Source organism: Rhamphochromis sp. 'chilingali' (assembly GCF_963969265.1).
Source record: "Rhamphochromis sp. 'chilingali' genome assembly, chromosome: 15".
Lineage (NCBI taxonomy): Eukaryota > Metazoa > Chordata > Actinopteri > Cichliformes > Cichlidae > Rhamphochromis > Rhamphochromis sp. 'chilingali'.
The window spans coordinates 16,480,428-16,494,516 of NC_137942.1; the positions used below are offsets into that span (position 1 = coordinate 16,480,428).

Sequence of the window (14,089 nt, forward strand, 5' to 3'; positions counted from 1 at the left end):
AAAAAAGTCATGTTCTTGGTAAGTAACCAGCTCACGATAAGCCAACACTGCAGGAACTACAAGACACGATCGCAGATCTTTACAGAGGTGATGTTGATTAATGCCCGCTCAATTGCCAACAAGTCTTATATTTTAAATGACTTGTTCTGTGCAGAGACGCTTGATTTTATGTTTATCTCTGAGACGTGGCAGCGTGAGAATGAAGTCTCACATCTTTTAGAGCTTTGTCCCGCAGACTGTTCGTTTCTCTGTGCACCTCGGATATCTCGACGAGGAGGTGGAACAGCTGTAATTTTAAAAAAAGACATTTTTATGCCAGATGATCTCTTCGAGCTGTTACAATTCTTTCGAGATGATCGTGATAAAAATTGGAAGAGATCAGCCCATGTACGGTATCTTAATTTATCGTCCACCTGGGTCTGCTGCATCTTTTCTGGCAGACTTGCAAGAACTTTTAATTTCCACTATTAAACTGGGCAAGGTCGTCATTGTTGGAGACTTCAACATTCATGCAGAAGACTCATCAAATAGTACCACTAAGGAGTTCCTGAGCATCATGGACTCTTTTAATTTTGTTCAGCATGTATCAGGCCCTACTCACACTGCTGGGCATACTCTGGACTTGGTCTTCACTTATGGCATTTCCCTTGACCACGTGAATTTAAATGACCTTGTTTTTAGCGACCATAAGTCAGTCTCTTTTAATGTGTCTGTCAACTCAGAGTCTCTTCCCCAAGGTTTTTTTAGGCGCAGGCGCTTTATTGATGACTCTGTTATTTCTAAATTTTCTTCCCTTTTCAGCCTTTCAGTCGGTGGCACCAAGGCTGTGGAACAGTCTACCACCACAACTACGTTTGGCTGACTCTGTGTAAAAAGCAGTTAAAAACTTTATTATTTAAACAGGCCTTCTGTTAATCAACACTTTTGAATTTGCATTATTTATATTGTCTATTTTATTACTTGATGTTTTCTTTATTTTAACCTTTGTGCACAGCGCTTTGTGACTGCCTGTCTACGAAAAAAAGTTCATGTCATTTAGTAGCGATTTTAAATCTTGTCTTTGTCTGTTGAATATACTATTATACTGCTTAAATCCTTTTTAGTCTCCCATCTGTGCGCTGTAAACGGCCAGTCTGGTGCTGGGGGACGACACCTCCACTGCCTCGCAGAGCTATTTTAAGAACTGCTTGTGTTGCTTCTTCACTGTGAGAGTCAAGTCAGGGACTCCTTGGCTGATAAAAGCGGGCGTAGTCCGGCTTTCGTGTTGGTCTATGATCGTGATGACCTCTCTTCATTTGCGTTCGACTCTTCTGATTTAGGTCACGGTGGGAAATGTTTGGATTCTTTCCCAGCTGACACGCTCTGACTCGCCCTCTGTGCAATATGCTGCATGTAAGCAAACAAAGTCCAGTACAGTTTGCGTAATAGGGCCAGGGTGCCCGTGATGACTGGGACCTGCGTTCTCCTAGGAGCGAGCAGCAGAGTATGAAACAAGGTGTGTCGTGTGTTTACCCGCTCTGAGCTTTTGTGTGACTCGTGTGCTCGGCGACAAAGCCTCCTCGACCCTTGTGTCTTTTTCTGTTTCTCTCCCTCCGCTCGCTTTAGCTGCTCAGACTATTCTCCCCTTTGTCTCGGTTTGCTTGCACCCTACTCATCCAGGCAACTGTGCGCATCACAAGTCCACAGAGTGTGAGTGTGCGTGCACTCGTTAGTGAGTGAGGCCTCTGTGTATCTCGGTTGTTAGTGACAATCAATTGCGCCATCATCCCCCTCCCCCGCCCTGCACCCTGCGTTCATCTCCGATCTCTCTGTCTCACTCGATTTATCTTCCCGCCGTCGCCCTCCCCTTTCAGTCCCTTCGCTGACTCGCTTCTTCTTTTGATGTCCTCTCTGTTCTTCTCTCGCAACCATTTTTCACCCAGTGGGCTCACGTCACTCCTGCACGCCTGCTTTTATTTCTTTTCTTTTCTGTTTGTTTATCTAAAGGTAAAATGTCTTTGCGGAAATGAACTTTGCAGACTTTAGGCGAGGTCACGCCGGGCTGTCCTGAACACCCGCCAGTCACCTTGTTATTTAATTACAGGCATGCACTTAATAGGTTGGGATTAACTAGGAAACAACAACAACTTGGTACTGGCCCTAAAAACCCAGTGTTGACTAAAATTCCCACCTTTCCTTTAGCAGCCCACTTCTCATGTTCCCTTTCTGTGTCTAATAATGGATAGCAGAGAATTTCTGTGGAGTAGATGCACTTTGAATCAGGGGCGGAGCGTGGGGGTGGCTTACGGGGCTTAAGCCCGGGTTGTTTTGTCAGAAGCCCGGGGTATTTTGGAGTGTAATTTTTTCATAGTTAGATGCCTGGCTGACAACTGTATAAAACAAAAAGTACACACAATATTCGAAGCACATAGTGCACACTGTGGGAATTTACGACTGTGCGTGAATCCCCCCCTGATATTGGTATGATCCAAGCTCAGGCACTAAGCGACTGAGCGAGGGGGCGGGGGGAGCTGCTGCCCGTGAGTGCGCTGTTGGAGAGACGGAGCCAGCCATACTAAGGAGAGCTTAAGTTTGAGCAGGTACCAAAGCAAATCATTCGTACCGTACAAATAATGTAAATATGACGGTGCATCACGAAAGATTGATATGAAACTGATCACTTGACCAATATTATTTTACTTGCTCTTCAAGTGAATCAACAAATGGCGAAATGAAAAGCCGAACAAATGCTATTTTTTAGAGAGTCTTAGCTTACGTGTGTTTATTTCATATTTTCAGTTCTTACCCTCCCCGACTAATTCGGTTTCAGTTATGTACTGAAATATAAGAATGGACATTAGAGGGTTCTTTCAAAGAAAAAACTCAGGTAGTATTTTATATATTATGCTTTGTATGTTGTTCAGTATATTTCTATGCAAAACAAGAGGGATTTCAGGACACAGCAGGATATTCACATTTGTAACCAGATATTTACATACACTTTAGGGAGAAAACATAAAACATTTTTACTGTACAACATCAATTTAGAGTAAACTTTTGTTTTAGATAAATATTGAAATATATTTTGAATTAGTTAAATGTCAGAATAAAGAGAGACAGAGCTGTCTATTTTTTATCACTTTCATTAAATTTAGGAGTACATGTACACTAAATTTATTGTTAATTAATAAGAAAACTCCAGACGATTCCATTCTGAGCTGAAGAAGCTTCTGATAGGTTAGTAGAGTCCATGTGAGTAAAGTGGTGGCACAGCTGTGGATGCATATAAGGCAAAACACAGAGACTGTTTCTGTAACATGGGAAAATCAAGAGATGTCAACCAAAACACCAGGAAAAGAATTGTGGAGCTCCATAAGTGTGGCTCAAGTTTGAATACAATTTGGTGCCATTTGCAATTAAGAAATACAGATAGTTTCTCTCTTTACTCTTAAAGTTAACAAATATGTTTTTATATTTATCAATCTAAAAAAATAAACATTTAGTCTGATTTGATGTTACAATTAAAAAAGTGTTTGTGTTTTGATCTGAAGAGTTTGTAAATATCTGGTTTCAACTGTATATTTGATGATTGTCAGCACAAAGAGGGAGAGAGAGGAGCAGAGATTGAGATGGAGAATGAGGACAGAACAGAGATGAACAAGAGCAGGTGAGACCCACATGTTAGTCAAATGGTTGCTTACTAAAAGTATCTCGTACCTAGTGTTTCTTTTTAGGTTTGCTATTTTTCAAATTCTATATTTATTAAGTTCTGCAGGCTTGTTTGCACAACAAGGCTAAATAATTATATAAACTTTTCTCAATCTAAATATTGTACTTTGGTAGAATTAAATAAATAAGTGTAGTGCAGGTCTATGATGATTTTTAGTGCTACTATCATCTAGTTCTGATTGTGGTTATGTCTTGGTTAAGTCCTCAGTAATCCTGCTTTTGAACTGTTGTAGTCCTGTTTTAATTCTGGATCAGTTCTGGGTCTGGTTGAATTGGGGTTTAGTCCCTGTGTCTTGATACAGCCCCGACTTCGTTCTGTCTTGCTGCTCAATTAAAAAACTAGTTTAAGGTGTCCTGCATGTGTGATATATATATTTCCCTATATGAAGTCATTCTTTTTTGAACAAAACTCAAAACAGAGCCTATTAATCTTTCAGTCATTTCTACACCCCCCCCCCCCCCCCCCCCTCAAAAAAAAAAAAAAAATCCCACATGCATACTACCCTTTAGGGCTAAGCCCCGGGTGTTTCAAATGTCTGGCTCCTCCTCTGCTTTGAATTGAAGCAGGATGTTGGTATTGGACAAGGATGTTTTTGTGTATAATATTGATTAGCAGACTCTACATTACAAAAACATTGCTTTATGTAGAAGTCGTCATTGAACACCTTTTACACGGGCCGCTGTGCCCTGTGCTGACATGCTTGTTGCCCTGTAGCCTGTTCAGCCTCTTATGTCATTATGTTACCTTGCTGCTTTTAACCTCCCTCCCTTTCTCTGAAGTCTCCATAGGGCTGGCTTGAGCTGATTAGAGAGGCCATGCTTGCATTGATTAATTGGATGAGTCTCGTCTCCATGCCAGTCTCCTCTCGTCTCACAGTAGTGGCTAAAACAAACACACGCAAGGCGTTTAATGGCAGTGGAGCTTTGATGACAGGAAGTACCCGAAACTGTGGGTGTGTCAGCAAACACAGTGTTGGTGTGAACCTGAATAGCAGTCATCTTAACAGCAAACCTTACGTCTACAGAGGAGAACAGTACCTTAAAAGGTGTAGGTGCGTGCAAGCGTGCTATGTTTTGCATTGATTCAGTGTGCGATTTTTATTTTTTTATTTTTTTGTCTTTTGGCTGCACCTTGCTAAAACCTGACTCTGAGAAAACTTGGAAACGTTGCTCCCTGCTCACCTTGTCAGCCTCCATAATGCTTTAATTCGTCCTTCAGGCTCTGATGACAACAACAACCTCTCCCATCTCCATGACTCTGTCTCCCCACTTAATTTGTCTCCTCTCCATGCTCTCCTCTCACTCTCATCCACTTCCCCTCATCTTTTTCGTCCTCCCTGTTTTCTCTCTCCTCCTGTCTTTAAGTAAATTCTGCTTCAAAAGCTTGTCTCTGAAAGGTCGTCTGCTGCTTCAGCAGACCCCCTGTGGCCTTTCATCTTTCTTCTTTATGTTGCTCTTTTTTTCCCTGTATCTGTCATTTTCTTTTGTTGTTTTTATTCGATCTGCTCTGCCCCTAGCACTTACCATGGCAGAACCAACAGCACACAAAACCTATTGTAGCTCAGCCAAGTGAATGGCTGGCTGGGAAAGTCAAACGCTCTGTTATTCCATCCCGGCAAATGCAATCTCTGGAGATACAGTGCCAACCAGAGAGCCCCTAAGGGGCACTGAGGCTTTCTCAGAAATGCAGACAATCACACAAGCTTACTGCTATGTTGTCCCTCTCCCATCCCTCCTTCTTCCATTACAGACCTTTTTTTTTTATTTTTTTTTTATATCAACCAGCTGAAAGCCCCAACACCAAAGAGGCTGCATGGTGTTGTGTGCACAAACAGCATGTTTGCACATATGTGTGCTCTGACTGTTTGATCATGCTAACCAAGGATGAGGAAGAATAAACAAGCACAATAACTCAATAACGACGCGAGGCCTCATTCAGTGAAATCATTGCATGATGAACGACTGCGGTTCCACTGTGTCGACTACACAAAAGACGCCTTGTTTCTGTGATCGCTTCAGCTGAACGGCCACTTTGTGGTGTCATTATGACCCGTATATTGTTTTGGATTGGTGAGGGAAAGTGGGGTTTTTTTTTTTTTCTTGTCATGTGAATGTTTGTCTTTTTTAAGGTCAAATAAGGTCAACCCTTTATAGAATCTCTTATCTTTAAAACTGGTCTTAAAATGCTGCTGCCTTTGTTTGTATTGGCAACATTCAGGAAGTCATACTGGTATATGTGGATTCTAAATATCACGTTTTAGTTTGCATCCAAATATCATGTCATGTTTGAACTTTGCTTACCTGTAATGCTTTAATTTTATTGTACTGCAAACTTCAATGTTTAAAAAGAAATCTCATGAAAAGCCGCCCAGAGAGTGAGCTGGCTCGGGGGAGGTTTGAGCTCTTGGAGTGCTCCTTCTTTTGATCCGTTCTCATTTTCACCTCTTTTCAGTATTTAACCCGCTGCATTCTTTCCCCCTTTGGAGGGTGGAGTTAAACACAGCTGAAATGTTGATGGCCCTTCTTCTTGAGACTTGTGAGCTCTGAAGTAACCCATTAATCATGTTGCCATAGTGGGATGAGTGACTGGGTGCTTGTAAGACAGAGCGGGAGAGAGATAGAGGCTTGGCCTGAGAGCAACTCGGTCTTCCGGCTACAACCTTACATAATGAGAGCTAATGGGTTGGGGAACATAGACATACCTGTCCAGTCCACTCACATTAGGGTGAACAGAAAGCTGCAAGGCTGTTCTTTTCTGTCTCAAGTACTGTATGTACAAGGAGTGCATTTAGAGCTCGTGGGGGGTCTCTGCAGTTGTCACATGAACTCGAGAACTCTTTCATCAACAGCACCTCGTGCAGGAATGTGTTCAGTCAGTTTAACCGGGTAGACACTTCTTTAGCTTACCATTTATTAGTTGAGGGCAGTTAGCAACCAATAATTTCATGATGCATAGTAAAAATCTTGAAGTGTTTAGCCATTAATGTATTTTGTGCTGCTGGGTAACAAATTTAATAGTTAAGTGTGCCTATGCGAAGGCACACTTATTACTATTGCTCGGATTTATTATTATTATTATTATTATTATTATTATTCTTTTTCCGCCTGAAATTTTGGACCTTAACTCGCCCCACAGTTTTGAGACAAGGTTCACATATGATATATCATTGTGTGCGGCTGGAGCTGGAATGAGTTGCTATGACTTTTGGTGTTTATTACTTCTATAGTTTTTTAAATATGAATATTTTAATGCAAGTTTTTTCCCATTGAAATGAATGGAGAACAAGAAAACTTCATTTGTGGTGTGCTGGCTCACTCTAGTGGTATGTCGGGAGTAATGCGAGGCGGCCGCTGTGTCCCTGTGGACGCTTTTATTTTGTATAACTACCGGAAGTAGTTCCTGTGTACTGACGCTAGCTGGGTAGCTAGCGCCGCGTCGCTTAAAAAGCAGCCGGGCTTGTCTTAAACTTAAGAGGCTGACACTCGCTAAACCACCCGATCGCTCGCCAAGCGACTGTTTCACACTGGACTTATTTTTCGTTTATATGGGCCGATGATGCTGGTCGATGAGGAAAAACTAACTGAGTTGTTTGGTGGTGGCTAACGCGGAGCTAGCTAGCCACCGGTATGTGTCTCTTTCCCCTCATATGTGGGGAAAGAAACATGTGAGGCGGCCGCCGATCGACCGGTTTTCAGGTGAGAATGTAGGTGTGTAAACGTCAAATATCTGCTCGTTTTGTCAAAACATCCCATATTAGCAACAGATTTCTCACGATGTTGCTGCTAGCCGGCTAGCTAGTTTGGCCGGCCGGCTAGCTAGCTCGGCTAGCTAGCGCCGCTTCGCTCAAAAGCACCCAGGCTTGGCTTTCAGTGAGGCGTCTCTAACTCCTTTCACCCCCGATCGCTCCGCAAACAGTCTTTGTCTTAGCTGGACTTATTTTTCGTTTATATGGGCCGATGATGCTGGTCGATGTGGAAAAAATAACTGAGTTGTTCATATACCGGTGGCTAGCTAGCTCCGCGTTAGCCACCGGTATATGTCTCTTCCCCTCGTATGCGGGGAAAGAAACACCGATCGACCGGTGGTGGCTAACGCGGAGCTCAATCGTGGATAAGGGAAACCCAATGCAGGAGAAGCAGGCGGCTGGTGAACTGAATTTCAGGTAAGACGTTATTAACTGCACTCTATTTGGGTCAGATATAAACCGAGTTTAGGTGTAGTTTATTTTCGTTGTGCTGACAGTTACAATAACTGTACTGCGTGCTAGCTAGCACGACGGAGTTTCTATACAGCTGTGCGCGCTAAGTTACTGATTTTGAACTTTATGACAGCCTCCCCTATTTTCAGGCGAGAATGTAGGGGTGTAAACTTCAAATATCTGCTCGTTTTATCAAGAAGTGCCATATTTTATCAAGAAGTCCCATATCTCTCACGATGTTACTGCTAGCGCCGCATGGCAGCTAGCTGGCTAGGGCGGCTTGGCTGACACCTAGGCCGGGCTGACTGATACCCAGGCCGGCTCACGCTCTCGTTTCACCGCCGCATGGCGGCTAGCTGGCTAGCGCGGCTTGGCTGCCACCCAGGTCGGGCTGGCTGACACCCAGGCTGGGCTGGCTGACACCCAGGCCCGCTCACGCTGTCGTGTCACCCCTAGTCTTTCGTGATGACTCTTGGTTGGCTGCTGGACTTATTTTTCATTTATATGGGCTGGTGATTCAGTATGAGTGTCCGGTGAACTGAATGTCAGGTAAGACGTTATGTATATGTAAGGTAGTGACTGGAATAAGTCACAAGGTGTCGCTGTTGAGCTGCATATATGTTGTAAATTTTAGCAATTTTGACCATTTGTCCTCTGCAGGACACCGTAGTTCAGATTTCTCGTTCGCGTGGGCGCCATCTTGGTTCAGTGTTTACTGTGATGTGCAAAGGTAAGCACTGTCAGTGGCGAACTGCATTGGTTTTGTTTAAAAAATAAGTGTTCCACTGTGTAAAATAGCGGTTTGTCATTTAAGCCGAGCAAATATTTTGTTTATTGAGAGGTTCATGTATTGTCTGATGAGAGTATGAGACAAAGATATACTTTTCTTTCTTACTCTCATATAAAATATTTAGCTTTTATTAAATAGTTATCTGAATCTTACAACCAAAGTTTGTATAATAATACACAAGATTGGCTGTAGACCATTGTTAATCATTCAGAACACTGTGTAAAAATAACAAAAAACAAAAAGTGAATGAAAAGTGCATAAATATTTATTTTACGTGTTTGATGTGTGTGGCAGGGCGTGGTCTGCAGTGCCGCTGCAGGGGAGGTGGACCCACCTCAGCGGCATCTGCAATCACGCCTCTCAGGTGTAAAGTCTGTGCTCTCTCTGCTTTTTTTTTTTTTTTTTTTTTTTGTGTATGTGTCGGGCTATGAGATGAAAAGCTACAGCCGGCTGTGTGGGTACAGCATCTATGTGTGAAAAGTGGTCCATAACGTAATGCTTCAAAGTGTGTTCATGCAAACATTGTCGGGTCTGCTTATGAACCTCTGCGCACAGCGTCTACAAATTGGGGCTGTACGAAGTCACCTCATCTTTACACAAAACTGTAAGCTGTCATCTGTGAGGCGCGAGCGGTGTTTGGTTTTACCATAGTTCATGGTGGAGAATGGCTGCTCCGGTGAGTTTTGCTCTCTGTAGCCGTTTGAATGGCAAACTATACTGATTAGCGGCGGCATAGGCACACTTAAAATTTCTTCAGAAATTTTCGCTTTCTAGTTTAATTTATACTTTTATCTACTTGGCTGTCATTCTCTATGGGTGTCAGTTTTCTACTGCTTATCGACTACTTCCAGTAGTTTTCCGCTCAGACCATTTTGTTCAGGCCTGCTCAATTCTGTAATTAAATTGCAATGTAATTTTTTTCCCCCCATTGGTTGATCTCATCTTCCCACCTATCCCCTGGCTACTGCAGAAGTGGCCCTCAGGGTACTTATACGTCTGGTTTGAAATCGCTGATTAAATCGAATTGCCAATTTGTACTACAAACACTACAGCCTCCCTCCCCCCTGCACTGATGCACTATTGCTTCATTGTTTTTTATTAACCACGTGTTCCCACTGTCTCTGTGTTTTGTTTTGTTTTCCCCCCCCCCCCCAGGCCGTGAGCCCTGTGCAGGGTGATGATGAGCAGTCAGGGCGGCAGCAGCAGGGGAAGTGGCCAGCATGCTGCCACTCCGCCCCCTCGTCACACCCCTGGACCCAAGCTGCAGGTCCAGCGTTCCCACTCTCGTGACACCATCACCATACACTTCTCTGCTCTGGGGAAAGAGGAAGACGATGAGGAAGAGGAGCTCTTTGGGATACCCGCTGGATCTGTTAAAGACAAGTCTGTCCTCGATGGTACAGGGGGGCTTCAAGGTCCAGCTTCAGCAGCTGATGACCGGTGCGTTGCTACAGGCTTGGAAGCAAAAGAGGAACTGCTGTTTGAATCTGCTGGTGCAGACACCCCCTCGGGACCTGCTGTTCTCCCAGTTTTATCTACCACCTTATCTGTGCAGCCCTCAGACCCTCAGCCACACACACACTCTCCTGCCTTGACTATTAATCCCACATCCACCCTCTCCTCCAATCCTCCTGCCAGCTCCTCCTGGCCGTCTGAACGGCTCCCGGTCAATCCCTCCCCCGCAAGCTCCAGCTCCTCTTCACCATGCAAGTCTGCAGCACTGTCATCCTCCAAGCCTTTTCTTAGTCTGGTTAGGTCTTTGTCCAATGACGTTGAGTCTCGAGAAACTGTCCCTTCACTTTCCACCGTAGCACCAACCCACGCACGTCATCGACACTTAATGAAGTCTTTTGTTAAGTCTCTGTCCACGGACGCTTCCAAGGCTGACCATTCGGAAGGGCCTCTTCAGCATCAGCAAATACAGCCATCCCATCGGCCTCCACCTCGCAACATGCAACTCTTCAAACAGTTCTCCCAACCCCGTTTATCCTCCAGTCCCGTCATCGTCACTCAAGCAGGTGGAGACTCTAAAACAGCCCCCTCCTCCCCCATCATGTCTCCAGATGGTAGGTCCTTCTTCAAAGTCCAAGAGGTGGAGGCCAAGATAGAGGATACCAAGCGGCGGCTATCGGAAGTGATGTCAGACCCTCTGCAGCTTTTTAGTAAGATAATGGGGGATGAGTCTGGTACGGGGTCTGCTGGAAGTGCTGCTTATCGTGCCAAATCGCTGTCCTCCAGCGCGTCGGAGCTCAGCGGAGTAACAGCGGTAAATGGACACGGAGAAGGTGGCAACAACTACAGCATCAAAGAGGAGGAAGGGGCAGAAGGAGAAGACGAGGAAGAAACCCCCACAGCTAAGGGCCCAGAGTCAGGTTTTTTCTCTTTCCCATCACTCGCGCCAGCCCTCACCCAGGCCTCATCTTCTGCCCTCCACAAATCTCCCTCTCTCACTCTGGGCCGCTGTTCGATGTCAGCCCTGGTAGCTCGACAGGAAGACGAGGACTTCTGTGAGCTGTACAGCGAAGACTTTGAGTTATGTACTGACACAGAGACACCGGACGGTGATCGTTCTGGGTCCCGGCAACCCCATACTGGTAGCACTGGTTTGTGTAGTGAGCTCGATCCAGAGGACGAGAGAGCCGAAGAGGAGGCCGAGACCTTACCCGTGACTGGTCTCATTATTTTAACACAGTTGGTGTATTGGTATTTGGTGCTTCCTGTGCCACCCTGTGTGTGCTCAGTAGTGCACGGGATAATAGCGGGGTTCGCGTTGGCGTTGCTCGTGCTTTGGCTGTCATCCCCTCAGCCCTCCTCATCAGTGAGCAGAAAAAGGAGGCGAAGGATAGAGCAATGGAATGTGGCCCAGCTGGATATTAAGGAACCAGGGATATTCAAGGTAAAGGCAAAACATGTGACTTCAAAAGTAAACTTGTGATTAGTTTTCCCAAGTGTGGTGCCTATGTTCAGTTTGTCCTTACTCTGAAGAAGACTATATGTTTCTACTCTGTTATTTCAGTTGAATTGCCTTTGTTAACACAGTGCCCTTCGGGAACAAAAAGGTAGGAGTTTGGATGAGAATTCAATCTGTGCAGCCTGTTGGGGAATCACGAGGTTGTGTTGCACTTCTTCTCCAGTGATGGCTCCAGTTTTTCTTTAAGCGAAACATTTTAATGACAGCACCACCGTTTGCTCCTTATTCTCGAGTAACCTCAGAAAATCAGAAGAGAAATCTTTAGTAATTTGACAGAGTTATGCAAGCATGTGTATGTGTGTGTGCCTTAGTGGGTACTAAGCGATTGCACAGGATAGCCTGATGGCTAGAGGCCACAGCTGTTCCAAAAAGAGGAGCTCTGCAGAACATGATACAGGCAGATGAACGACAGCCCCTCGGGCACACAAGTGTGGGGAAGCGGTCCAACAAGCTTTGTCTTTTTCTTCATACTTGTCTTTCTTTGGGAATACACAAAGTCTCAGATGCCCCACTTTATCTTTTGCTGTGTTGCATAAATTTTAAGCAAGAATGTCTTTTTAAATCAATGGTATGTGATACATAGTGGAGATTCAATAAACTGCGTTTTTTGGCACTTTAATGATGGTTTCATTTTTTATCTCAGGAGGTTACTTAGTTAATTTGAGCAAATTAATTCTCTGGTTTTAAACTGAAAATCTGATGTGTGTATAAAAGACTGTGCAAAAGTCTTGAGAGGTGACTCGAGTTTTACTTCATTGTAGCTGAAAAGTCTTCTGCTTCTCTCTCGCAGGGCTGGATGAATGAGATCCACAGCTATGACCCGGAGACGTACCATGCCACCCTGACCCACTCCGTTTACGTCCGTCTAGAGGGCTCAGTCCTGCGTCTGTCCAAGCCCAACCGGAACATCTCCCGTCGTGCCACACACAATGAGCCTAAACCTGACGTCACTTACATCAGCCAGAAGATCTACGACCTGACTGACAGCAAGGTGCGGTGGCTTAAACAAACCTTTTGGTCATGGAAAGAGAGATTTTTGCTAACACCACTCAAAGACGAGGGGGAAATTAATGTGTTAAGTGTGTGTGCGCGTCTCCTCAGTGTATTACTGTGCTTGATGATAAGCTTAACATTTAGTGACATCGAGCACACGTCCCGTCACATTTGCCTTTGCCCGACTGTATGCTCGCTAATAGGTCATGCTCAGTGACAATCACAGCTTGTGACTCGTAGACTGTGTGTAAACGTAGAGTGAATATCACAGGTCACTGACCTTATATACACAGTTGTGTATCTTGTGTACTAGCGCACTGATTCAACAGTTTTGCATATCTCAAGGCACAGCTGACATTTCTCATGTCAGTGTATCACAGAGCAAAAGGTTTCATCATGTACCCTTAACCTACTCTTCTTCTCTGGTTTCCTAAAGTGCCCTTTCTCAGTTATTATTGTAGATACTTAGTGTGTAGTTTATTCAGACACTCGTACAGGAAAAGCATCCCTGAAGGTCCAATTTCTGCTCATGGTGTTATTGTTTTAATCTGAGATCCAATACCGCTCCAACCCATTACAACCACAGGGATGAATGAAGTGCTGCTGTATGTATTAGAGAATTGTTGGCCTATAGCAAGAACAAAAGCAGAAGTACATGAACCTTTCCAGCCCTGAATGGTGCCAAATCTTGGTTACTTATCAACAGAAAACAGGCATATTCTTACATTTATTGCCACCAGTTGTTTCCACTCATACCCTCAGGTATCAATCTGCTGCATAAAAATGTGAACACTTTTTCTCTTTATCTTCTTTTCTTTATAATCATTCTGTTGCCCTAGAAACACCAATAAAGAAATAAAGAAAGCACTCATGTTCATGAGATTGATTTAGTGAAGTCAGTCTTTATACCCCACAGATATACCTGATGCCTCAGAGCCTGGCTAGGAAGAGAGTTTGGAACAAGAAATACCCCATTTGCATTGAGCTGGCCAAGCAGGATGACTTCATGTCCAAGGCCCAGGGAGAGAGGCCTGAAGCTGGGGAAGAAAAATCGACAGTTCAGAGTGAGAAGGTGGAGAAAACGGACAAGGGTGAGAAGGCAGAAGGATCGGCGTCAGCAGAGGAACCCAAAAAACCAACCTTTGGAGGCGGGGATTTGACTATCTACCTTTTCGGGAGGACGGGTCGGGAAAAGGAAGAGTGGTTCCGTAGATTTCTTCTAGCATCCCGAATGAAATCAGAGGGAAGAGGTGGCAGTCTGCCTAGCATCTGCAAGAATGGTGAGCTTCACACTCTCCCAGATCAAGGTGCAAACACACACACACACGTAAAGCATTTGTTATCCATGTTCTTTCTTTCTTTCTTTTTTTTACACACCTGTATTTGCACAGACACGCGCCATTCCTCGATGTCAGAATAGCCGTTCTA

The 14,089-nt window shown here is 44.4% G+C and overlaps 1 protein-coding gene across 9 annotated transcripts in view; it reads left to right on the top strand.

Moving 5' to 3' along the window:
* tex2 (testis expressed 2) overlaps nucleotides 1-14,089 on the top strand; it is a 36,598-nt gene that overhangs the window by 11,618 nt on the left and 10,891 nt on the right. For 6 of the 9 annotated variants that reach the window (XM_080904406.1, XM_080904408.1, XM_080904404.1 and 3 more), the window contains exons 3-5: nucleotides 9,853-11,593; nucleotides 12,459-12,659; nucleotides 13,578-13,941. In XM_080904406.1, coding sequence (XP_080760532.1) covers nucleotides 9,875-11,593; nucleotides 12,459-12,659; nucleotides 13,578-13,941 — 2,284 coding nt within the window. In that variant the 5' untranslated portion in view covers nucleotides 9,853-9,874. Of the gene's footprint in view, nucleotides 1-1,316; nucleotides 1,496-6,733; nucleotides 7,872-9,852; nucleotides 11,594-12,458; nucleotides 12,660-13,577; nucleotides 13,942-14,089 lie in introns of those variants that run through there. The other 3 variants (XM_080904412.1, XM_080904405.1, XM_080904411.1) reach the window with 3 other exon arrangements.